The 26419-nt window shown below is 36.4% G+C and overlaps 2 protein-coding genes across 9 annotated transcripts in view; one reads left to right on the forward strand and one right to left on the reverse strand.

The window, feature by feature from the left end:
- The window catches only part of doc2g (double C2-like domains, gamma), a 90094-nt gene extending 77345 nt beyond the window's left edge, over positions 1–12749 (forward strand). For 2 of the 4 annotated variants that reach the window (XM_081349244.1, XM_081349243.1), the window contains 3 exons: positions 6566–6647; positions 8135–8231; positions 10746–12749. In XM_081349244.1, coding sequence (XP_081205370.1) covers positions 6566–6647; positions 8135–8231; positions 10746–10876 — 310 coding nt within the window. In that variant the 3' untranslated portion in view covers positions 10877–12749. The remainder of the gene's footprint in view (positions 1–6565; positions 6648–8134; positions 8232–10745) is intronic. The other 2 variants (XM_081349245.1, XM_081349246.1) reach the window with 2 other exon arrangements.
- On the reverse strand, positions 12619–21176 carry serping1 (serpin peptidase inhibitor, clade G (C1 inhibitor), member 1). 5 transcript variants are annotated; one of them, XM_081349238.1, is made up of 10 exons: positions 21080–21174; positions 20773–20821; positions 17837–18113; positions 17385–17726; positions 16678–16884; positions 16449–16592; positions 14650–14853; positions 14435–14574; positions 13542–13764; positions 12619–13066 (listed from the first exon to the last, which is right to left on the reverse strand). In XM_081349238.1, exons 1-10 carry the CDS (start codon positions 21115–21117, stop codon positions 12816–12818), a joined length of 1875 nt encoding a protein of 624 aa, XP_081205364.1. In that variant the 5' UTR covers positions 21118–21174; the 3' UTR covers positions 12619–12815. The 5 variants fall into 5 exon arrangements, with proteins under 5 accessions (XP_081205364.1, XP_081205365.1, XP_081205366.1 ...); XM_081349239.1 differs by having other exon boundaries at positions 20773–20844; positions 21080–21172; XM_081349240.1 differs by having other exon boundaries at positions 20773–20816; positions 21080–21137.
- Positions 21177–26419: the final 5243 nt, after the last annotated feature.

The following is a 26419-nucleotide window of genomic DNA, read 5'->3' on the forward strand; positions in this document are numbered from 1 at the left end:
TTCCTTCAGGTCAGTCCTGTATTCATAATAAAAAATCTGTTTGAATGTCCTGTGTGATATCTTGTACTTTTAACAGTTAATAGGGGTTGTCCGTGCCTGTAGTCATGTCAGTTGTGTGCGTCTTTCTTCTCCGTGATCACAAGTTTGAGTCATTTCAAAAGTCTTCTCTGACTGACTCACTCATTAAGACAGTCTTTGTCTCCATCTAATGGAGAACTAATGTAACTTCTTCTGTTGCTTTATGGTCAGGGACTATTTTTTTTCTCTCCAGCGGATGGAATTGGCTTTTAGTGATTCATTTATTTTACTTCATGAAAGTTGCATAGATACATATGTTTCGGGATTAATATTTGTATTGCGTGGTAACCGTTTTATAAAAGCAATAAGGTACTCGGGGCTAGTGCTGTATCATCTGAATAAGTCACGGCTGAAGGGCGTTGTTAGGCGCGACGTATGAAACATTGGCCGAGGTTCTCGGTTAAAGCCATTGGGTATTAATGTCTGGCTATAATTGTTGTAGAAATTGTGTTACTAAGACTTCTGTACACCCAAATAGTTGAATTTCCAAAACAGCCTAATACATGAATGAACCTCATCGTCGATTATGGTCTAGCCTGAGTCTAACACTATAACCATGGTCAGGCTGGTTGTTTCCATGTTCTAATGCTGCGGCAGCTTCCCGCAAAAGCTCACTAACAGATTCCGCCATATCTCGTCGTCTCGATTACAATATAATCACATTTAAATAATTTTGTTTCACACGTTCAACTCATGCACACGGGATGATGACTTAGCTTTACAGAAGGCGTGTCTCAGCGCCGTTACTAGAATAAGCCACACCCACTCATTAACATATAATTTGCATGCAGGTTGTCTTTGAAAATGAAAATGAAAACTGTGAAATAAAAGAGGAATTAAAATGAAAACGAAAATTTACATTTGTATTTGAATTGTGTCACTATTATTGCATGAGCGTTACCAAAGAGCATTGTAAAAACTGTATTTGTAGTTTCTTTTTCACGTTTGGCTTTTCATTTTAATATTGGCAGTCTTGCCTTGAGACTGTAGTGGAAATGAAATGTGAAATCACCAATTGCATTTTATTTTTCAATTTGACAGGGATAATGCTGTGAAAATGAAATCATTTCATTCTCAATTTTGTCACATTTTTTGCGTACTGTTTTCTGTAATGAAATTGTTAATCTGGTTTTAATTTTCATTTTAATCATTTAATTTATTAATTTAAATTTGGCAGAAAATGCCTTCCATACGCTTTGGCCTCTGTTATGAATGAAGCAGAAATTGCATGAGAGTTTTTAGCGCTACATATTGCTAACATCGCCTCATTTTGGATAAAAATAGCAAAATATACTAAAGTACTTTGTAACTTAGTAACTTGAGTAGTTTTTCAGCAAACTACTTATTTACTCTTACTTGAGTCATATTATTTTCCTGTACTTCTACTTGTACTCAAGTAAATCATTTCTTAAGTAGCAATACTTTTAGTGTTGCTAAAAAGTATTTTAGTATTAGTAAAAAATATTAGTACTCTTTCCACCACTGGACGCATGACATATTGACAAACAAGGAAGCGCAGAGGATAGAGCAAAACAAAACACCAGTCACGAATTAAGTCTTAAACAGGGCTGGGCAACAAACTCAAGCTCCTCTTCTCTTATATCGAAATCCTCCGACATTTCTCTTTAAAAATTCTTGTTTGTTTGAACCGCGAGAGGCGTCAAAGCTTACGCTACTCCTACGTCATGCATCTTGCATCTGCAAGGGTTATTACTCTTTAACTGTAAGTCGACTTGCGTAGGCCATCAGCTGGAAGCTAGTTATTTGAGTTTTTAAAGTTTAAAATATATTCTTTTTCTTACAAAAACCCATCGCTTTGCTTCAGAAGGCCGTTATTAACCCCCTGGAGTCGTATGGATTAGTTTTATGATGGATGGATGCACTTTTTTGGACTTCAAAATCAGGACCGCTATTCACTACCATTATAAAGCTTGGAAGAGCAAAGAAGATATTTCATTATATTATATCATTATATCATTTTTGGGTGAACTATCCCTTTAACTCAATCTGCTTGCAATCACATCATTCTCTATAGGGCTGATTGGTTCCTGCTGTATCAGTAGCCAATAAGCTTGCTTGCTCAACCTTCAAATACTTGGTAAGCATTTGCCTTAGCAATGCAGCACGCTTTCAGAAACCCTCCACCTTTCAGCTCCACCTGTATAGATCTGCTATGGGTAATTCACGTACGCTAAATTGCACAGCAGCAGCAAGTCCCGTACTTGTGTAACGGAGGCCAGCTAGTAGTTGCTGTGCGAGTAAACCTCACTCCTCTGATCTCAATAGGCGCTCTAGCGACAGACGCTAGAGGCTGCAGTCTTTAGCCTCCTTGTTAGAGCGCCCGACTCTCATGCCGGACCCGGGTTCGAGACCCGCACGGAGCGGGGTGTGAAGGACCCGGGTGAGAGGGGTTACACTTGCTCTACAGCAGCAGCATCGTAGCAGATCTATTCTGCCAAAACCAAATATATCAACATTGTCATACCCATTACCACACACTCCGAGAGTTGTCATGACGGAAATGCTGTTCTTTTATACTTTATATTCATCGAAGAATTATAACAAAATTGTATTACAATTTCCACAAAAATTTTAATCAGCACAACCGTTTTCAATTGTGCTAATAAGAAATGTTTCTTGAGCAACAAATCAGCATATTAGAATGATTTCTGAAGGATCATGTGACACTGAATACTGGAGTAATGATGCTGAAACTTCAGCTATGCCGTCACAGGAGTAAATTACATTTTAAATTAAATTGTAATAAATATCACTGTTTTTACTGTGTTTTTTATCTAAAAATACATCCTTTGTGATCATAAGAGCCTTCTTTCAAAAACATTTAAAAAAATCTTACTCTTACTCACTCTAAACTTTTGAACAGAAGTAAAAAATTTGGGTTTTAAGTAATTATCCATGTGTGTAGTATGGATTCAATATGGACATACTATGTCCTACAGTACATACTACATGTTGGCATTGTCATGTGACCATCAATTGTAACGTGACCAACATCTGCATCACTGTTCCCGACCATTTATACATATTACAACTCTCCAATTGCCTCATCAGAGAGTAAACTATCCTTTGGATATACACTTCTGAATCTGGGCGTTAGTGGTAGGTCATTCAGAAAACATTCAGCAAGTATTTAATGAATAATGTGTATTTGGATATCATTTTTGAAAAAATGTATAGTAGAGTAGTAGGCAAACTTGTACACAATTCCATTCGGTGGACAGATAAATTACCTTTACATTTGGCAGAAGCAAAACAAGTTGCACTGGCCCGTGGATTCATACCAATGACCTTGGCTTTGCTACTGTTGCTACAGAAATGATAATTACACGCACTAATTTAATGCTGCTTGCACTAATTACAAATTACGCACTTCAGCTTTAATATGTAAATATGAAGTAAAAAACAAACAAACATTTTTTTCATGTTTCACCATGCCTGTTATGAACTGAACTTGCTTTAAGAAATAATGTGGGTCTGTAAGACTGAACAGACAGGTGGTTCACATATTGAAAATGTCATTCTTATTGCTCTGAATTTGCCCTCACTTCACAATGACTTCAAACACTCAAGACTGTCTCGTTGTAGGCGTAAATATTCTGTCCATGCTAAATTCCTTCTTTCATTCAGGATTGACGTTTGTCATTGTGGACAGGCTCTTCTAAGATGACAGTTATTCTTTTAATTATCAGATGACGACAGTTTTCTCCTTAGGGTTAGATCTGAAGTGAGCTCCATGGTGTCTAGAATGAAATTTCCTGCAGCTCTTCTTTAGAAGGACAGTGCCTCATGTTTAATGTAATAACATCTAACATTAGCATGTTTACCATCAGTTAGTTTTGCCTTTTAAATCAAGTTTATCCACTCTATAACCATCTTTCACACTATGATAAATCAATGATATCTTTATCACAACTTTCCACGTAAGAACATGTCCCGGGCCCTGTGAGAAGTGGTCCCCAATAAGGTCCTCTATTGTAGTCTACTCATTAGGCCTGGGGTTCGGGAACACATCCAAAAATGTAGTGAGTTTAAATCTGAGTCTGTATAGACCAATTAATATCCAACACTTATTATGGGACATGTCAATAAAAAATTTATAGGATCACATTAAAAAGCTATTAGAGATGCAAAATCATCCTGTCAGTGACATAAAACTTGTCACACAGAAATAAAACATCATTAATATTCTGACTAAAAGTAAATGAAAGCACATTAGGTGAAAGTTACTGATTCATTTCTGATTGATATCCAGACATGTACCAGCAGATCAGTCAATTAATATCTAAAGATTGGCTAATTTTGAATCACCATTCAAGCATCTATTAATAGTTTCAATAGCAAGTCATTAGTCTAGTGGTTAACATCCAGTGGTAAATCATTTCTGGCACCAAACAAACTCTGTGTTAAATGATAATCCGTCAATATTGTCCAGTTGTCATATAATGGAAACCTACAGTGCGATTGCAAATGTGATATTGCTTTTCATTTTATTGCTTTTAACCATTCAATAAGTTGATATTAATTTGGGACACAATAGTTACCAGAACCATTGCGCATCTCTAAGCAATGCACAGTTGTGTAGTGAGAGTCGTTCAAGAATGATTTGTTTATTTTAGATTAATCTTTTATATGACTTGGGAATAACGAGTTGTCTCAAAGAAGAATGCATCTTCTTCGATCCAAAGACGCAGTAGGGACTTTGGATGTGAACAAATTATTTCTGTTTCTTTTTTTTTTGCATATATTCCTAATTTGGAATAAGATTGCTTATATGGACATGTTAGGTGGAATTTGTCTATTGAAAATCTAACATTTTAACTAAATTTGTTTATGAATGAATTAGTGTTTTCTGTTAAATTAATGGATGATTCAGTTGATTGAATTACTCAATCGCTGAAAAAGCATACTAGCATAGTACTTTTTATCTTTCTATGGCAGAAATAGAAAAAATAGTTTGCAGGGATGTGGTTCCAAAATGACTCACTCATAAAGTTTGGTTATATTATATTAGAATGATTTATTTTCTGATATATATTATTCACAAAATTCAGTGCTGTTTGTCTAACACAATTAATGTTGCATTATTTAAAGTAGTGTGGTGAAAATCAAGTTTTTAAAGTTGTTTATATGTCTATGTGGTGTTTTTAATATGCTTTAATATGAACCATGTGCAAATTCATAAGTCCACACCATTGCTGAGTATACTCTCAAAAACGCGGTTTAAAATTCACCAGTGTTCCTTACATCACAAACCTTGTAACCAATCACATCAAACGGCTTTAGCATAACTCATTAACTGTGCTTTTGAAGCAGGGAAGTCTCTAGAGAACCCAGGTTTTCCCAGTATATTTTTCTGTTGAAATGAAAAATCGGGTACATTTAGCAATATAGCACGTGAATTATGTATATGATGTATATTATGATGTTATGATGAACTATATGCCTTTCTCCACTGATGATCAATGATGTTCAAAGCGTTTCTAAGGATGCTGATTTTTAGAAGGCAGACTGAGATGGTGAATAGTAAAATTTGCAGCACATTATTAGCTGTTTGATAACATAGTCAAGCCAAAGGCAAATCATATTAAGAACCGTTATGTCTCCGACGTTGTAAAGAGCGATACATTTGTGCAGCGTTTACAACAGTAACTTGAGTAAAAGTTTATCTCTGAGAAGCACAACAGCCAGCATTCATCCAGACGTACGGTGTAGTCAAATGTGCTTTCGTCATTTTATAGAGCTATTTGAATTGCAGCTGCCTGATTTATTTAATTCCTTTACTTAATCTGCCTCTGACAATGCAGATGTCATGTGCAAATACACACTGAAATTTTTTCTCATTGAATCTTGTTGTTCAACCTTTAAGTGTTGTTTAGATATATTCAGCTATGTAACTGCTTTGGTTCGGAAGCAGATTTCACAACTCGTCATTTAGATGCCAATGTCTCTTGCATCATATCCCCATGCGTTTTTTCACCTCACACTTGTCTCTCTAACTCTCTTCTCTGTAGCATGTTGTGTAGGTTGATATCTCCATGAATAATAAATTATCCGTCCTGATTGATAATCCACTGATGACTCTATGAGCCACAGACCTTATGGATGCATCATCTGTCCTCCGACACCCTCTCAATCCATTCAATCCATCCATCCTCAATTAGAGATTATCATCTCCCAGTCTGTAATAGATTGAATGAATAATCAAAAACAACACCCCACCATCACAACCTCACTCTACAAGGTCTCTCTCTCTCTCTGCTCTCTCTCTCTCTCTCTTTAAAAATTTTCATGCTCTAAATTGAGCTCTTACACCCTTGCCTGTGTTTTTTTTTTTCTGTTTAGATTGTGTCGTGGATGTTTCGAGAGCTTTAGACAAACCAGGCTAATGATTTGCTTTGATGTTTTAGAAGTTATACAATTCTCACTGCAGAGCAATGATTCATTTCTGGTTATTTCTCTTTATCAGTATTTTGCAGCCTGACATGGGAAAAAAGTCAAAATACAAAACCTCAGTGAAGAAGAAGACTCTAAACCCAGAGTTTAACGAGGTCAGCTATTCTCATTAAAGGTGTAGTCACACAAAGCTGTATTAATTAATCATGAAAAAAGCTGTTTCCTTTCCGTTTAAATTTTACTTCTGATGAACCAATTTTTTATTATTATTATTTATTTATTTATTTTTTGCAGCAGTTGAGCATTGCAACGAATCACAGGCGAATGTAGTGGCAAATGAGAGGCATTTAAATTCAATAGATTCTGTAGGTCTTATGAGCAAGTTTAAATTAGTCTTGATTTTTCTTTTTAATCAAAATGAAGAATCGCAATTAAATTATCAGGGGAAAATACTTAACGAATTAGGATATTGTCATAGCCATGCAGCCGTTTAGTCACTTTCGACTTTCTGTTCTATTCAGTTACATTCATATTCATGTGAATGTGGGTGAGTGGAAATGCAAGCACAAGTGAAGAAGTTTCTTCATTGGCTGCATACCAAATTTAAGTTTGATGAACTTTGACATGAATTTGTATAGTCATAGATTGATTTCTTGACTCAAAACATAACTTAATAAAAACTTCAGCGTGGTTTGCAATTTTGTGGCAAAGTAGAATAGCTGGTATATATGACCATTTGTAATTTATTATGTTTTGTTACTTATAGTTTTATGATTTATTTAAAAACAGAAGCCCTAGAATGTGACATCATGGGCCCTATCATACACCCGGCGCAATATAGCGTCAGGCGCGACGTGAGTGTGTTTTGCTAGTTTCAGCCCGACGGAGTTATCATTTTCACGTCCTGCGCCACGTTGTTTAAATAGCAAATGCATTTGCGCCTATTTGTGCGCCCATCGTCATTCTGGTCTGAAAACGAGGTGTGTTCAGGCGCATTGATGGTTATTGGCCCGTTATGTTATTTAACGAGAGCGTTAGTACGTACACTCTGCTTATTACACACACACACACAGAGACGCGCAGCAGCACACAAACATGCCAAATATTAAAAATAAAAGGATTACAATGTAAAAGATTATTATTGTGTACATAAAGATATGGTGGAATCCGGCTTGTCCCGTAGATGGTCTGTTTGCGCACTTTTACCTCGCACACGAGCAGATCCGTTTGCGCTCTGGAGACGTGTTCGGTCTTTCCACTATCAAATTCCGGCATGTAAATGGCGAGTCCGCCATGGTGCGAGCACAACTGGCATTGAAAAGGAATGGGAGATGAGACTCTGATTGGTTTATTGCATGTAAAGCCCAAAACACACCTATTACTAATTAAGAGAATATGGACAACACTTTTAGACAATTTTTCCCGTCGTTAAACTAGCAAAAGTGGGTTCGGACACGCCCTACGTGCACTTGCGCCGTGCGCTTTAGACCATGCGCTTAGATCGTTAAAATAGGGCCCCATATATTGTTGCTCATAACTTTGCATGCTCAAAGCTGAATGTGACCACACCTTCACTTAATGTGAATATAGATGTTGTGATGTTTCCCTCTGCCAAAACTGATTAATGTCCTCTTCAACCCAGGAGTTTTCCTATGAAGTCCCACATGATCAGCTCGCCAAGAAAACCCTGGAGATCTCAGTCTGGGACTATGACCTGGGCATGAGCAATGACTTCATAGGTGAGTTTTACAAGCAAAAATATGTTTGTTGACTTAAGTAGAACAGAAACAATTGTTTACGTACATGAAGAAAAATGCTGAAAGGATGATGAAAAAACCTTACCATTCAAATAACACCTGTTTATATGAAAGAATATATGTTCACCTTAAAAGTTGTTGCGGGGCAATTAAAAATCTGAACGGGCCTGACTGGGCCAATAGAATTTTTTTTAGCCCTGATATATTGAAGAGCACAGGTAAATGTGACATTTATTATAATGAGTTAATGTGAAGATTGTTTAAAGTTCATTAAGTTGTTATTATTTTTAAAGGCTAATAAATGTTAAAATGTTTTGCGTTCAATGATACTGTAATGCTGATATTGAGGGGGGAAAATGTATTTCATAGAGACATCAGTAGCAGTATTGGTATCGATGATGCCTTCTTTCATAAAAAGATACCATTAAACAAATATTTGAAATGTAGGCTCTGTCTACATTCATTTGGAGATTAAATGTGAAATTATAATAAAAAATATAGCAATAACTTTGTTTGGTGCAGAATTATGTACAGAAAAATATGCGATTCATTTTCATTTACGTTGTAAAAATCATTAGTTATTATTTTAGTTATTTAATTGTGTGTGTTTGTGTGTATGTAAATGCAAACTGAGCATCAAGTCAAATTACTGTCTCTGGTATTGTCAAAATGCCACAGATGCCTTGGACAGAGCCTAATTTATTTTGATGTGGATCTTTCCTTTAAGATGTGGCTGTTTTGATTCTTTGCTCTTGTAGAACTGAATGTTACAGCTTGTATGTCTCATTTAAGCAGAATAAGAACAGATCTAAATCTGTATGACTTTTCCTTTAATGGAGCATCAAAGGAGTTTAGCAGGAATGTCCACTTTCCATCCAGGACTGTCAAGCTACAAAAAAAAAAAAAAGGGATGATAAAAGTAATCCAATATGAACCATACGATAGCTTTCTGTGAGGAACAGACTGAATTAGAAGTTGTTAAACACTGAAAGTGTCACTTGACAGCTGTGGCCTCTTCACTTTTAATGAAAGTGCAGCTCAGACATTCTGATATAAACTACTGCTTTTGTGCTCCACAAAGACAGGTTTCGAAAGTCATGATGGGTGAGTAAATGATGACAGACCTTTTAATTTTTGGCTGAACTAACCCTTAATGAAAAGAAACAGAGGAAGAGTCAATAACAGAAAAGCTCTTGAGCTTTGTGTTGTGACATGTTTATTTATGATTGAATGACACTTATGCTCTGAAACAATCGGGACAGTGGGAGTAATTGATATCAGTGGGATTGATTTAGAGGGGATGGTTGAGGAACAGACGGGGGGGGGGGGGGGGGTTCAACAGAGAAGTGTGAAGAAATGAAGGGATGTGAATAAACGGATGGTTGTGAGAGACATCCAGGCATGAATGCACACGGAGGACGCAGGTCTCGGATTGACATGTGCAATGAAGCTTAGAATTTATTTAACATTTTCTTGGAACTTTTTTATTTTTACCCGCTCCTGTCTATTCCCTTTCTTTTTCTTTCATTCCCCATGGCGGGGATGTCATGCGTAGGGTTCATTTGTCATGACTTGCTTGTGGCCATGAACATGCGGTATTGATGCGAGGTGTGTGTGTTTGTGTAGGAGTGATCGAAGCGGGGCAAAATCTCAGTACGTGAGGGGCCTGATGAAATGAAACGCAGCTTGTGTCCAGGTTCAGCGAGTTCAGATATTAGACTGGGAGACACGCTGAAGTGTCTAGAACAAAGGTACTCAACTTCAGAAGCCAAGAGAGCCACAGTCAAACTACAACAGATGCAAAAGCGTGTGTGTGTGTGTGTATATACAGTATGTATGTGTTTACTGGGCTTGATGCTTACTTTTTTCACCAAGGAGCACATGTGCTGAGTTAAAAATTTTAGGACTAGCAATAAAAAAAGTGTCAAACAATGTGTTTTTACTTAATAAAGAGATACAAGGATATTCACAAGCAAAATTATTTCATTTATTAGAATATAAAAAGTACACTAGGTATCAAAATATTTCTGATTTAAACTATTTTAAATAATGTTCTTAGTCTTTCCTTCTTGTGACAGGGCAGTCCGAGACAGAACCTATAAGAGTTTACGCTGAATTAAATGCCGGATATTTTCTGTTTTTACTGTAATTTATTAATTTTTTTTGTCCATTTGTTGTGATTTTGTCATTATTATTATTATTATTATTATGTCCATAATTTTTTTTTATACTTTTTTTATTTATTCGTTTGAGTTATTTTTGTACTTCTGAGTTATAATAAATGAAAATGAAAAATGTTGCTAAAGTTATATTTGTTTCAGTTGGTTTATTTTATTTGAAGTATGAAGTATTTTTATGGTTTTAATTTTGGGCAATGATAATAATAATGTTAATATATTTATAAAGTTAGTTAAAAGAACGATAGATAGATTTTTAGATGGATAGATTTGGTATCTTATTGTTCTCTCTCTCTCTCTCTCTCTTTCTCTTTCTCAGGTGGAGTTGAATTGGGGATTAACGCAAAAGGAGACAGACTGAAACAGTGGTTTGAGTGTCTAAAATACAAAGGAAAGAAAGTGGAATACTGGCACACACTGACACAACAAGGAGCCGCTAGCAGTGACTAACACAGACGAGACAATTCCTTGATAAGTAATACAAAAACAATGAAGTAATAATGATAAATAAATGCAATAATGCTCTGTCTGATGATGATGACATTCAATATTAATGCGTGAAAAAAGCATAATAATCTATTGTACAGCTAAGTATCACATTCTTTTGTGATGAGAAAGAAGCAAGTGTGATCACAAGCCTGGATTGTGACGCACAAAGAATCGACCCCTTTTTCTGGTCTATACGTCACTTATGTGAAATCGTACTGTGTTGTGACTATGCCACAGGGGCTCATGCCATATTATAGTGTTATTGTTTATTACATGTAAAACGTGTAATAGCATCCTGGTGTTTGTTACAGTTGGTGGTGCCGTAATTTTGCACACTGTCAAAGCACAACACATCCAGCTGACTGTAAATGTCCTATGTGTATCTATGTATTTACCTTTTGTGATTTGTTACGTATGAACGTTTACAGTCTCTTCCAGCCCGCCAAAAACAAGATGCACAGGAGAAGCACAAGGGACCTTTAATGCAATGAAAGAAAATCTCTGGATTTAAACGATCACTCAAGAACTGCCGCAGAACTAAACGACAGTCACCTCAACGATCTGCGCAACGCGAATGTGTGTGCCTGTTGGTGCGTGTGTGTGTGTGTGTGTGTGTGTGTGTGTGTGTGAGAATGACCCAAGTCTATGTTTTTGTCTTTGTATGTAACTCTGTTGAATGTTTGTACAGTCTCCTACAAAAAAGATTCGCTGATGCACAGACTCTCTCGCTTTCTCTCCGGCGTCCTCTACTGGTTTAGAGGTCTAACTGCCAGGACAGTTCCAGTGTGGAGGGTGAATCGCCTCTGGCAGGCCTCATGCACAACTGCACACCCCATTAGGGGTTAAATGAGCAATCAAACAAAGCCTTTGATGGACAAAATACCTGTCGAAGCACGTCTACAAAAGAGTCAGAACACAAAAAGTTTAGCAATTAAAGGATACACTTGCTTTGTCGTCCATCAGCTCTGTGAAACAATGCACGTTTCTCGCCAGGGAATTTCGGCTATAATTGTATCCCTGTGATTGCATTTATTAGCTATTAGATTCAGATCATTTACCACCTACCAGAATCTACTTTTCATCTGGTCTTGACATTTAATTGCACAACAACTTAATTCTGTCCTTCCATGGCTCTCTCCGCCATTCCTGACCTGGGGGTCTGCTTTTTTTAACAAGTGGGTTATCAAATGAATGGCCTAAACGGTATGTAATTATCAAATGTTATTATAAGCAGCTGCATGCCAAGTGAATGTCACATATGCTTTGATGGACCACCAATCTGCAGTGCTTATGTTTGTCCTAATATCTATCATCGAGCCCATCTAAGGGTATTTGTTTTTGCTCAGTGAACTGGGACAATCTAGGCTACCTTTGATGAAACAGCATGGCATTTAGATAATGGACTGGCACCACCTGCCAGCCAAGATGGGACTCCAGGGGGAGCGTTAATGAATGAGGGGTCAAACTGAAGGAGGATTATTCAAGTCTCACTCACTTGTCCTCATTGACCGTCTGTGTGGAACATGTGATGTGACTGCCATCGTGTGTCCGTCTCTGTAACTGCGTCTCAGAAATAAATTGGTGCAACAGTGGCTGTTGGAAATGAGAGCGAGTTTTGTGCGTTTGAGTCCTAGAACCTTTCATTCATGCAGTGGATTTCTTGTCATGTAATGGAAAATGTTCCAAATAGAGTGAACAATATTAACCCATGAATGCATGATGTAAAGTACATCTTTAATGACAGAGATTCTGCATGCATTCTTATTCTATGCATAACATGATATTGTTACATTTGCATTTGTTTGTGATAAATGAATGAATGAATGTACAACAGAAAGTTTCAGTATTTTTTTTTTTGTGGCAGAACACTACTGTGATGTCTTTCTCTCTCTCTTTTTTTTTATGGATCAATAATTCTTCCCATGAAAAGAGGAATGGCAGCCTCGTCGTTCCACAGTATCAGAATGAAGGGCCGTAAAGCCGAGAATGTATAGAAGGAGCGAGAAAAAGAAATGCTTGTGGCTGCGGCGGCCTCCACTCCCTTCTCCGTGAGCGAGAGAAAAGCGCTATGACGAACATCTGAGATTAATGCTTCAGATTCACCCGGAAACATTCCACACAAGTTAGGATTTTGGAAGAGATCTGACAAACCTGAGGAGAGGAGAGGTGAGGAGAATTCTGTCATGATTTACTCATCCTCATTTTATTTCATGGAAAACAAAATGAGCTTTTTTATAGTATACATGCTTCTCTTTTCCATACAATGACAGTTTGTTGTTGTCAGGCTCCGAAACGGACTAAAATGATCATAAACCTATGATAAAAGTGGTCTATTTGATTCCTGCACTATTCCTAGTTATCTGAAGCCAGATCATAGCTTATGTGAGAAAGATTTTTTAGAAGATTTTCAGTGTCAGGTCTCATTTCTGTCTTTTCCTCACACAAAGTTATCCTGTAGTGCATAATTTGATAATGATAATATTTTTGTTGAATGGAAAATAAAACTGTATATTTGTACAAATGTCTCCTACTGAGAGGTTTGGAAAGACATGAAGATGAGTAAATGATGACAGAATTTTTACATTCTAGCTTCAGCATTTTGGAGTAAATAAAGTGACATTCTTACCCAGATTCCTCAGTAAATCCTCCAGTTGTATGGTCTCTGTCAGCTTAATTATAGGCAGTGTGACCTCAGCAGTTTGAATCGGCATTTTTTTCATCTCGGAAACCATTTCTTCAATAGTTTTGTAGTTTATATTGTTCTCCATCAATAAGAAGTCCTTTTCTGACGGTATGGGCGGGACCAGTATGTACAGGCTGTTTTTGCCTGTAAGAGGGAACTTTCCTACCTGGAGAGATAGTTCTGCATTGTTTGTGTTTGTATTTGTACATTCAACAATAAGCTTGTTGTTCATTTTCAGGAAATTATGAAAAAAAAAAAAAATCATAATAAAAAATTAAATAATGTTTAAATTATTTTTAATCCTTTGTTATTTAGATTTTTATTATTTGTTTATTAATTTTTAAATATATTTCATTAAATAATTTTAATTTAAATTTTATTCTTAATTGTATTATTATTTATCTATAGGTGGCTGATGATTAAACTATACAAAGCAATTATGGCGATTAGTGTAAAAACTGCCTTAACTAGCAGCAAACCACACTAATATCTAGTAAATTTTATTGTTTCTTTACCAAAGAAAAATTTTCGGGGAGAAAATGTAATCACTGAAATATTGAGCTTGATTGGGGCACTGATAAAGACTTCTCGATTAATCGATTTGACAGCACTAAGAAATATGACGCGGATCAAGCTGATCTTTTTTTAAAAAATATTTGTAAAATATGGTGAATGCAAAGAACGTTATTATTTTGCATTATACACTAAACAGGGTAAATCTATAAAACAATGTGATTAAGTTCAGTATAATGTTTATAATATCAGGATCAAGTCAAAGGGTCATAAATAGCACCGTTTCCTGAGAATGACCCTTGTGCATTCATTGCAATACTTACGTCAGCTTTTAAATTTTTGAAGTAGCCCGTTTGAAGGCTGTATTTAGAGCTGTAGAGAGTCAAAACATCTTTGGCCTGATCAGAAAATGTAGTGAACTTTTCCCATTTGTTTGTGGACTCAAATACTGTCTTCCATTTACCTGTAAAGCACAAAGAAACACTAATAAATAGGTAAAGTATTCAGAAGCCGGAATAGAGTCAGTTTACTCACTTACCATTAAAGTAGACGGCATTTAACAGAACAAATGAAGTGAAGGGATCCATCTCTGTAATTAACTCAGTGATTTTCTTGTTTGTCTTATCCGCCACCCATTTATTGATGAGTTTCACGTTTAGATCGCTGTCATTGGTCAGCTTCTGTGGTATGGCATCATAGAACTCCAGTGATTGGTTGATAAAAGCTTCTCCCAAGTGTTGCGCTATATTGAAATAAAACTTTTCAGGGCTATGGACATGACAATCATACAGCTATGCCATGACTTCCTTCACTATTATATTAGGCAGTATTAAATTGAAGTCCAGAATAAGTGATTCTGATTTAACTACTGCATTGCTGTTATTGACCCTTGCAAAAAAGAAGTTCACTTGTAATTTAAAGTATATTTGGTACCACTATTTTACAGTTTCCTTGTTACATGTAGTTATAACTATAAATGAAGCATAATTACATGCAACTAACCCCAATCCTAAACCTATTCTACTTTAAAGTACACGTATTTTGATGTTGACTAAAGCACATGTAAAATATTTGATATTACATTTTGAATGTATTAAATTGTTACTAATAATACTACTAATTGTAATAGTAATTACAATAATACTTAAATACCAATACATGACATACAAGTTACAAGAAAAATTACATTAGTAATTAGTATATTTTAATTACAGTATACAGTATATTATATATTTAGTAATAAAGTATATTTTAGTTTACCATAAATAAAGTGCAGTGTAGCATGTTTCAAAGACAATAGAATTATGTAAAATGTAAAGATTTATTTAAGTCCTACTTAAGTGGGTCAACAAAACTCTTAACTTTAACTAATTGCATTTAATATAAATGTAAACTATAATACTATATATTGTACATTTTCATTGTACATAACATGCAATTAAGTGTCAGAAAACATTACATTCAGTTTGCACTTAAGAAAAAAAAATTTGCGCAATAAGTACACTCTTTAAAGGAGAACTCCGGTCAATTTTAACATTGAGCTCATTTTTTTGTACATTTTGAGTGCTGTCAATACAGAGAACAACGACAAAAATCGGTGTTGCCTACACCGTGTTATCCTCTTTTTAAAATTTGCACCCTGTTGACTTCAATGGGGCAAGTTTTAAAACTGCTTTTAGCCTCTTAACATCCTTGATGTGTCATTACAAGTGCCCTGCCATTGTGAGTGATTCCTTCAGAGTGATCACGGGTGAATCTGACTGCAGTAGATGTGAAAGATATTAATAAAAATGATGTTATTTCAGCCAGCGCACATACCTGTATTTTCTTCCTGTTTTCGGTCGAAGCCCATTGTAATCGATTGTCGAGTTCACACGCATAGGTTTAGTTACCTATGATCACGCGCGTGAACTCGGCAATCGACTACTTTGGACTTCGACCGAAAACAGGAAGAAAATACAGGTATGTGCGCTGGCTGAAATAACATCATTTTTATTAATATCTTTCACATCTACTGCAGTCAGATTCACCCGTGATCACTCTGAAGGAATCACTCACAATGGCTGGGCACTTGTAATGACACATCAAGGATGTTAAGAGGCTAAAAGCAGGTTTAAAACTTGCCCCATTGAAGTCAACAGGGTGCAAATTTTAAAAAGAGGATAACACGGTGTAGGCAACACCGATTTTTGTCGTTGTTCTCTGTATTGACAGCACTCCAAATTTACAAAAAAAATGAGCTCAATGTTAAAATTGACTGGAGTTCTCCTTTAAAAGTATATTACTTTTTCACAAGGAGAGGGCTTATCTCAGCCTATTAGTATGTTCTGTGTCTACCTGGGGAATAATACATGGCAGTGGCCATTTTCAGCGAGTCCTTCATCACTTGTTTCAGATTCTTTAATTCAGAATGCGAGCAGGAGAATTTTGGAGGAAGCTTGAGAGCATCTTCCAACTGTGTCCTGGTCTCACCTCGAGCACCTTGCAAAGAGGGCAAGAGAAAGAAGAGGCTCAGCAGGTCAAGTACAATGTGTAGCCTTTTGTTGACTATGATGTTCATTCTTACCCAAAAGCAAGTTATAAAGAGCTGCAGCAATGCTGACTGGGGAGAAGATCAAGTTGGTTTTGGGTTTTGAACCTTTAAGATCGCTGTACAAAGAGGTGGAGAATTCTCTGAGTGATTCCTGCACGATTGCCCTCCCTGATCTGCTGTCTGGATCCAAACAGGCCTCCCATGGGTCGGTGTGGCCATCGCAACGGGGTGGAGGAAGGGCTAAAAATGAAACAGTGGGAAAGGGTTACCTTGATGAGAAAAACAAGTGATTTCATTCCAAAAGGATGTGATTTAAGATATAAACAGATATTCTTATACAACATCTATTTTAACTTAAACTTCATAACTTATTTTTTAACTCCTAAATAGTAAGAATAATATTAAAGCGCACAAAAATAAACTAATTTTAAATTTAATTTTATTTATAAATTAAGTCAAATGTAAGAAAAATAAAACACTTTTATAAATGTTCTTAATTAAATCATTTCTTTATTCCTAAATAAAATGTAAGAATAATGTTAAAACAGAATTTAAACACACATTATATATATTTTTTTAAATTATATATATTTTTAATTGTTATTATGTAAGAATATTAAAACTGACATAATTTTTAAATAAAATTGATTTAAAAATTAATTTATTTTATTTCAAATAAAACGCAAGAATAATATTTAAACAGACAGAATTTATAAATATTTTTTAAATAAGTGTCTAACGTTGCACTTCCAGCTCCACAAACAGGGTCTGAGAAGAATTTTTTATGACACACTGGTACATCCCAGCGTCTTCCTCTCTGGCCTGACTAATTTTAATCGCCCAGTCCTGTTCTTCAGGCCTGTTGTCCCAGAAAACCCTCTGACGTGTCAGGTCTCTCTCTCCTTGGCTGTCTGTGTCTTTGTCGGGCTTGAGAGGCACCAATTCTTCTTTCTCTCGTTTCCAGAAAACAGGGGGTGATTTTGTTTCTTTGGAAGACAGAAATTTGGCAACCTGGCATGGAAGCGTGACATCATTGTTAGCTTCTACTTTGATGACCTGCCATTCCTGAACACCTGGGGGAGCTGAGAAGAAGAAAAAAAGAGTTTAGTGTATTAATTGACTTCTGAGATTAAAAGTCATCAATGAGATAATGTTTGACAAGCTCCCTTCACTGTTAAGAAAACCTTCTAACCTTTCACGCGTATCGTGAATGTTCTGCTCAACCTCACACGATCCTCTCCTTTATAGCCTTCCTGCACACACTTGTACTGTCCACTGTCAGTGGTATTTATGCTTCTGAGGTTCAAGATGTGACTCTTCTCCTCCAGTATGTGCTGCTGCTGTGTCTGATCAGACGTGAAGCTCCAGGTGTATGTAAAGTCAACCAGTGTAGGAGCATCGTCAGGAAGACAAGGAAGGGAAATACTGGAGTATGGCAGGACAGAGATGTCGCAGGTAGACAGGAAAAACTGAAGAAAGGGGAGATTGTAAAAGCACCATTAATGTATGATAAAAGTGGTTGTTAATAAAAAATGTTAACTTTTGTGATATATGTGAAGCCAATAAGGAACAGGCTAAAATTGTAATAATTTTCAGTTGAATAAAGTCAAGCTAGTTTGTAAAAACAGGAAAGTTAATAATTACAAGATTAAGTTTTTTTTTTTATTTCACAGGGGATATAGAATTCAGAAACCCTTGTTAGCGACACCGGTGGCCGTTAAGTGAACTGCAGCCAGCAACTTACTGCTCGTGCTCGCACTCGTGCACACGTGAAGAGACTGAAGTAAACGTGATTCAAGGCCCCGATATATTACTAACTGCGAAGTTATTTTTCGTTCTTCACTTATAAGTAAAAAGAAGTTGGAAATGCTTGCAGCGATAAACCTCCCGACGCCAGCCACGCTGCTGAAAGCTGACTGACTTCTCTCAATAACAAAATAATCACAACAAAATGACAGCGTGGAGAAAGCGGCATTTAATAAATCATCTAGCAGCAAATCAAAGCGATGTGTTGATGTGTTTGCACCAGCTTTGCAATTTACTGCCATCGACAGATGAGGTAATTCAAATTACACTATTAGTTTGACAATAAAGTATAGGTTTTTAGACTAGCCAATATAGATTTGGCTATTAATCCCTTTTCTTTGCATGACACATTGGTGTTACAGTTTTTCGGCATTGTCCTCAACATTAAGCATTCGTTTCTTGTATAAGAATGGAAGAGATCCCTCTCGGAAGCGCGCGTAAATATAACATTGATTTTCCCGGCAAAAACGTCCCGATTCCTTCACAATTCACATAAAAAAAGTCTACACAGGCTTTCATAGACAACATAGGATGCCGGGGAAGGTCTCGTTTTTTATGTTTCTTTACAAGCTTTTCACACATTGGCAATAAAAAAAGCGTTACATGAAAATTTTTCGCACTGCGGGAACTGGGAATGATTTTAGTTATGCCTTTTGGGGGGACTAAAATTAGCTCCTACTTCAGAGTATGGTCTAACCATAGACAGTAAAAGAAATGGACACAGCGACCCCATTTGATTCAACGGAGAAAAGTGAAGTCAATTAGAAGCACTCACTTCCTGCAGACTCAAACTGAGCTTGACGACGTAGATGTGACGTGAGCAACCTGTCTGTCTTCTAGTAGCTGTGCCAAGAGAAATCTGAATCATTCCCTTCCGAAACTTACAGAGACGGAGAGCGTGAGTAGGATGTGTCCATGAGCTAGTAGCAGGAGCAACTTTTGCTAAGTATTCTGATTAATTATTTTGTCATTTTGCCTCCACGTCCCCTGATTGCACGCGAGGTTCTCCTCCTGTCCATACAGTAATTTCTCTACTGTGCGACAGAGAGTCGCGTGGTTATGACGCAATCGTTAGCCTATTTTTACAAAAACTGCTTCTATGGGGCCATAACGTAAGATACAAGGTAATGGAGCCTTTTATACATTTTCGTGTTTCTTTAGAAATGAATAATGGACAAATGGAGTCTTTAAACGCCTCAGATGTAAAGTTATTCGCTGTCAAAGTGACGCTAAAATGAATGGGAGTCAATGGAATGCTAACAGCAGGTGGGGGTCTGCTAATCAATGGCGGCGCCCGGGGAAGCTTCAGTTTCCGGCTGATAGATTGCCCCCTTGGGTCTAACCGGCACAATAGGAAATACCAGTGACGTGTATTGGCCGAAAAATGTGAAACATCGGCACCCACCATGTAAACACCATTTATAGCCTTGTGTACTCCAAGAACATGGAAACAGCAGATGGTCAGACGCCAAAGTCCAACTACTTCTCAACCTTTACTGGGGAAATCAATGCGACTTTGAAGGAACCAACTGAAACATGATTATATTTCTGCTCTGCTAGAAACATTGGGCATCAACCACATACAACGCTATAATACTTTTTCATATAAAGTTTACTTTCTTTGTTTAACAGTTCTATCCAATAATAACACATTAGATGACTGTTCAACAGATCGTAAACCAATGAAGACGGAGAACGGGAGCGGTGTGTGCTGAGACTTTGCTGCTCTGCACCTTCAAAATAAAAGTCCCGCACAACAACCAGAGCGGCGGGACGTAAGAGATGGCTTACGTCACTTCAGAGTTCACACTGGTGGTGGAAATGCAACCAATAAAACGGCCCCTGGGGAAAATTAAGTTTTCAGGGGACCGCCCAGATGGCTAGTACCTATAACCGAGTTCCTATAACTACTCTGTGCCCCTTTCAAGTAACGAAAATGTTTCTCATGTTTTTAGTTGTAGTTAACTAGCCTACTATAATAACCCTGGCCGGGAGAAGCGCGTGGACAAGGCTAGATCTGAAATAGAATGCGACGGGTCATCCCGTGTGCTATCTTTGCTACGTTACGCAACGAGAATCTCGATTCACCCGATATCATATTATGATGGGATGATCCTACTGGCTTTTGACGTTTTGCAGTGAGTAGCTCCCGCCCGGTATAGACCAAGCAACCAACAACTGATTAATTAAATATAAAAAATAGTCACTTCACACTTGATTAATCACAATTTATTTAAAAAAAAAAAAAACATGGAAACGTTTAATTGTTCTAATAAAAATAAAAAAACTGAGTAAAAGTCCTCATCTTAGTAATTTACTTACACCTGCACAGAGCAACAGGAGGATGCGGTACATAGTGTTGGATTCTGTCCTGGAGAGAAAAGAAAATCAATTCTGCAATTTAAAGAAACACACATTTAATGTTCACCATGCCTACATATGTCTCAGAAACATTCAAAATATCTCTGAATAACATTACAAGTAAGAACAGAGCATGTCCAAACAGTTTTTATTCATAATAAATGTACAATATATATATTAGTAATTGCTAATATAAATGTATTGTAAGAAAAGGGAAAATAAATACACAGCAAAATTTCTTTGTAAGCAATAAAGAAAAACAACTTACGCAGATATACTTTCAAATGGAAGAAGCTTCAAGCTCATGAAATGTCTGTCTGTTTGGCAGATCTGTCTAGTCCACTTGCTGTTTTCTTCCCACTGATAACTGATAAATCATTACACAGATGTTTGCTAACATGTTGATTCTGTATTTACATAGATCCCAGATCAAAATCTGACTGATTTACGGAAAATCACATGTCCAAAGTCTCTTTAACAGATAAAAAAAATAAAAGTGGGCCATGTTAGTTTTAAACAGCTAATGTAGAACAGTCAGTTGTTTATTGCATTAGCTCTAAACAATCAAATCTGAAAACACCATGATATTGTTGTTTGCGCAGAGCATTGTAAATATATTTTCTTAGATAGGATACATTTATGTGATTTTCTTAGCTTTTTCTCATTTAACTGCATTTTTATGAGTCTCAGAATGGTTTTTGTCCTATAAAAGGACCTTGAGAGGTAATTTCTCCTTTTTATTTGCTCACAAGGTTAAACATTTTCAGTCAGTTTTGTCTATTTACATGCTTTGACTTTTCCAGTGGAGGTTGTGACATGAATAGATTGTTAAAATGCTAATTAATTCTAATGTTTCAGACCAATGTTTTCAGGTAAAAATCTGCCATTTATGTCCCTGCACCTGTGTCTGAAAAGGTTTCTCAAAGTCATGAACATTTGTATTCCTTTTCTTGCGGTTTCTTTCTTCAAATACCATTTCGCCACTGCTAATGATTATTAAATGCATTTCTGATAGAAACGTTGTCAACTTAGAGCAACAAAAATAGGCAATATTGCCTAGTCATTTTTTTTCCAGAGCTAAAAGGGCATGTTTATCCTGACCACAGTGGCCCGGAGATTTGGTCCGTCTCCAGAACGGGAGAGTGAGCGCTGTTATCAGACTCTGACGCAAAAGGGAAAATTGAGTATTGTGATGCGAATGTTTTTCTTATCTAAGACTGAAGCAGCTGAAAGTTTGTTTCAGCGTTATAAAACCATCTCCACCTTGCAGATCTGAAAATAAAAAATGTGATGCTGATATCGCAAAAATGGTCAAGGCCTGGGAAACACATTTGTTGAAATACCACTCTGATGGTTACAGGTTTCAGCCTCTTCCTGACAAATCAAGAGTGACATTTACATGATATATTTATTTTAAAGAAGGCTAATACTTTTATTCAGCAAGGATGCATTAAATTGGGCAAGCGGTTAACGCTAAAAGTCAAATAAATGCTTTTTGTTCATCAAAGAATCATGGAAAAAAAATGTTTTTACTAACATTGATACTAAGAAATGTTTTGTTAGCATCAATTCATCATATTATAATGATTTCTGAATGATCAAAATCTGAAAGATGCTGAAAAAATATAGTCTTAAAATATTTTTAAATAGAAAAGAGTTATTTTAAATTGTAACAATATTTCACAATATTGCTGTTTTCACTATATTATTAATCAAATACGTGCAGTCTTGGTGAACATAAGAGACTACTATTAAAAGCATTATATATATCTTACCAATCTCAAACCTTTGACCAGTAGTGGAAGTGACCAGTTCAGCTCCAGAAGACTGGTAGATCCCCTGCAGTAATCCGTGGTGATGATTTGCAAGACACAAATGATGTCAGAGCTCTTAGATTATGAAAATCTCTTTGATATGCAAATAAGAAACAACTTCATACAGTGATAAACTAAACAGACGGCATGTCACTGGAACTTAAAGATAACATATACACATACATATTAAATGTTCAGTTGAAGAGTTCAGTTGCAAAAGTGCCATCTGAAATTTTCTTCTAGAATGATCATTTTTATAAAGCTTGTATATTTAAGTTCAATAATTTCACTTAAATGGCAATGCAAATTACCTTTTAATTGTCATTTAAGTGAAATCACTTAAATATACAAGCTTTATAAAAATGATCATTCTAGAAGAAAATTTCAGATGGCACTTAGAGGCTTTTGCAACTGAACTCTTCAGTTATACATTTAGTAGATGTGTGCAAATATAAAGTGTGTGTGTGTGTGTGTGTGTGTGTGTGTGTGTGTGTGTGTGTGTGTGTGTGTGTGTGTGTGTGTGTGTGTGTGTGTGTGTGTGTGTGTGTGTGTGTGTGTAGCTGTGCTGTGTCTTAAAAGGCTGCAGATTTGTCACCTGTAAACTCCAGATAAACTCGAGCACCCCTCTTATCGTTCAAGGGCAGAGGAAGTGCGTTTTCAGCTGGACAAAGCTCATAAAACGATACATGACTAACTTTGTATCTCTGCAGTGTTACATTAATTGAGTTACTCTCTAATGTATTTACATGCATCATCTCCTGTGCGCATGAAAAATCGGGGGATAATTCCAGTATTTATCTGTTTGATGACTTTGTAAAAGCTGATTTTAGTATTTCTCTTAAATCATTAGGTGTGATCGACTTGAAGTGGCGCTGCGCAGATCAGACGGTGTATAACCTCAAAGTACTGCAAAAAGCGATTAGAGAGAAGACCACTCTGTTTGCTTTCGAATCTCTCCCGCAGTACTTTCATGTCATACACCAATCGGTCTGCACAGCGCCACTTCAAGTCGAACACACCTAATGATGTGCCTGAAGCCGAATACTATGCTCAGAAAATGATGCATTCTACGGAGCCCCTAAAGGGACATGGTGATGGAAAAAAATATGAGATGAGAGGAAAAAATATATTTCAATGCTTTTGCGTTCTCTCGCAATTATATAGATGGGTAATTATATTATATTTGCAGGCATCAGGAGCTGCCATCAATATTCAGGGTATTAAAGGTCCCGTATTATGCCTCTTTTCACAAGATGTAAAATAAGTCTCTGATGTCCCCAGAGTGTGTATGTGAAGTTTCAGCTCAAAATACCCAACAGATCATTTTTTACACCATGTTTAAATTGTCATTTTTTGGGGCTCAGAAAAACGTGCTGTTTTAGTGTGTGCCCTTTAAATGCAAATAAGCTGCTGCTGGACGACACAGGGGGCGGAGCTTCATGAGCTTTCGCTCAGTCTCTCAGGCCAATTTCATCTCACGGAATGATGATAATATCAGAAACTCTCAGTAATGGTGTTCATTTCGAGTTGGACAATAATGCCTACAGAGTCAGAGTGCTGTATAGAGATGAAACAGGTATAGTTTAGTAGTTTAATTACGGTTATTATAACGTATTTGTCATTGCTTGTATGTATCCATTATTTATTAATATCCTACAAGTCTGCTGTCTGAATGATGATCAAACATATACTGATGAGTTTAATAAAGTTTATTGTACATCACACAAAAGATGAAGCGTCAGTTTTACTTCAGAAAATCACCGTAAGAGCTGAGTAAACACAGTAAGTTATAAGAAGTGCGCAAGTACATAAACGAATTTCGGTAGAGTTGAGAGGGAGCATTCCTGTGGGCGGAGGTTAGTCAAAAAACGGTTCTAGTGACGTCATTAAAGAAGGAAGTAGGGATGCAGTCCAAACGGGCCGTTCGATGTAGGCGACTTCTGTTAAATAAAATAACTCGCTTGGCATTGAACTTTTAGCTTTATAATTTTACAGATATTATTTATACTCTAACAACAACATTACACACTAACTAAAGTTTGAAACATGGGATCACGAAGAACGGGACCTTTAAAATCGCTTTTGAAAATCGCTTTGGCCAGTAGTTGGCGATGTCGCTTTGTAAAGAAAAACTATGCGCCTATAGACTGAACACGTAATACGCATGCGCAGGACATCACCGGTTTCACAAATTCATGTTTTTTGTAGTTTACACAGACGGTAACGGTATTATTTTCTAAAACTTGAACTTTGAAACCCGATTTTAAAAATGTGCGTTTTCAGGCCCCCAAAACGCCGGTGTCGTGTAAATGAACGGCCAAAATGCGTAAAAAGTTTAGCCTTTTTTAAGACCTTTTTAGCTGAAAACAGTGTCATCTAACCGCCCCCTTAGACTTGCTCTAAACAGATTATTCTTAGACTTAAGAAAGAAAGTGTTATTAAAAAAAAAGTCTTACATTTTTTAATTCTAATTGTACAATTACAGTTGGCACATATATTTCTTATTCTAAAAGATGGCAAATTTATAGTAGACTGGGAGTAAAAACACTTACAGTTCCCTTTCACCAAAAAACCCAAATGCAATATTAGTGTTTTAAACCAAAGACTTTAGATATACAAAGACGGTGCAAATTACTATGGGAGAAAGTGCAATAGTGGAATAAGTCCCACTTTCTAAAAAATAACCAATTGCCATTTGGTAAAGTCATCACATTTAATTCAAAGACGGCCGCCGAGTGAAATGACTTGCCTTAAAGGGACTTTGTTTAAACATCTTCTTTTTTTTTTTGCCCTGTCCTTGTTCTTCTTGCTTGTTTAACTCTCTTATTGTTGCTGTGTGCTGCTCTCCTACAATGTCAAAAATGCCTCTGACTGAACTCTTACTAAAGACCTTTGTGAAGAACATCCAAGTCATAACACCAAACTGCACCAATGCATACCAAAAAGAAACGTATTCCATGTTTAGAGAGTGATAACACACCAAGGCTGTGATGATATTATTTATTCACCATAATGTTCTTTTCTTAGAGGTCATTGGGACGATATCTAGTAATCTAGAAAAACCTTAGAAACACGCAGCTTTCAGGATTCTACAGTTCTCTCTAAGATCTAGGGCCTCATTTGTAAAATACTGCATAGAAACCATATATTTATCTTATGATCATTTCTCAAATGTGCGTACATGTGATTCAGAGAACAAACATACGCACAAAAAACATGCATACGCCTCTCTTCCAGAAGTGAAATTTATAAACCGCAAAAGATTTTGAAATTGTGCGCAGCTGAATGTTTTCAGTTCTCCACCTTGTAAACGCTGCCTAATTAATGTCATTAATATAAAGCACCAGTCTACGTTTTTATGAATATGAACGTTGCCGTGGATATTAGCGTACGCACACTTTAAGATCAAATCTGTGCATAAACACGCTTTATAAATGAGGCCCCGTTGTTAAACTGAAGCTGATTAGAGTATGTTGGGAAATGATGGCCATTAAAAAATATTGCCATAAAACGAAAAGAATGTTGTTCTCACAATACTTTTTTAATTAAAGTTTCTTTCCAAATCTGCTTTCATTTGGATATTTCACAAGTATTAGAAAAACCTAATTATACAGTAATATACAGACCATAAATAAACCATAAAAAACATTTAAGAAAATATATTCACTGATATCAGTAATCTTTCATAAAAACATGTCACATTTACATTCAAAATGACTTAAGCCATCAGTGTTCCCATATTGAGTCTATCAAGTCTAAGAGTAGCATACAAACTCTTTCAACTTGCTTTGAAC

Source organism: Scardinius erythrophthalmus (assembly GCF_964197995.2).
Source record: "Scardinius erythrophthalmus genome assembly, chromosome: 20".
Taxonomy (NCBI): Eukaryota; Metazoa; Chordata; class Actinopteri; order Cypriniformes; family Leuciscidae; genus Scardinius; species Scardinius erythrophthalmus.

Excerpts from the sequence above, each read along its gene's own strand:
- serping1 (XM_081349238.1), bottom strand. The coding sequence starts at position 21,117 with ATGAGCTTGAAGCTTCTTCCATTTGAAAGTATATCTGC. Across the intron at positions 16,885-17,384 it reads TGTGGAGCTGGAAGTGCAAC|CCCTTCCTCCACCCCGTTGC; the intron begins GTTAGACACTTA and ends TTTCATTTTTAG. Across the intron at positions 13,765-14,434 it reads TCAAAAATTTAAAAGCTGAC|GTAGGAAAGTTCCCTCTTAC; the intron begins GTAAGTATTGCA and ends CTATCTCTCCAG.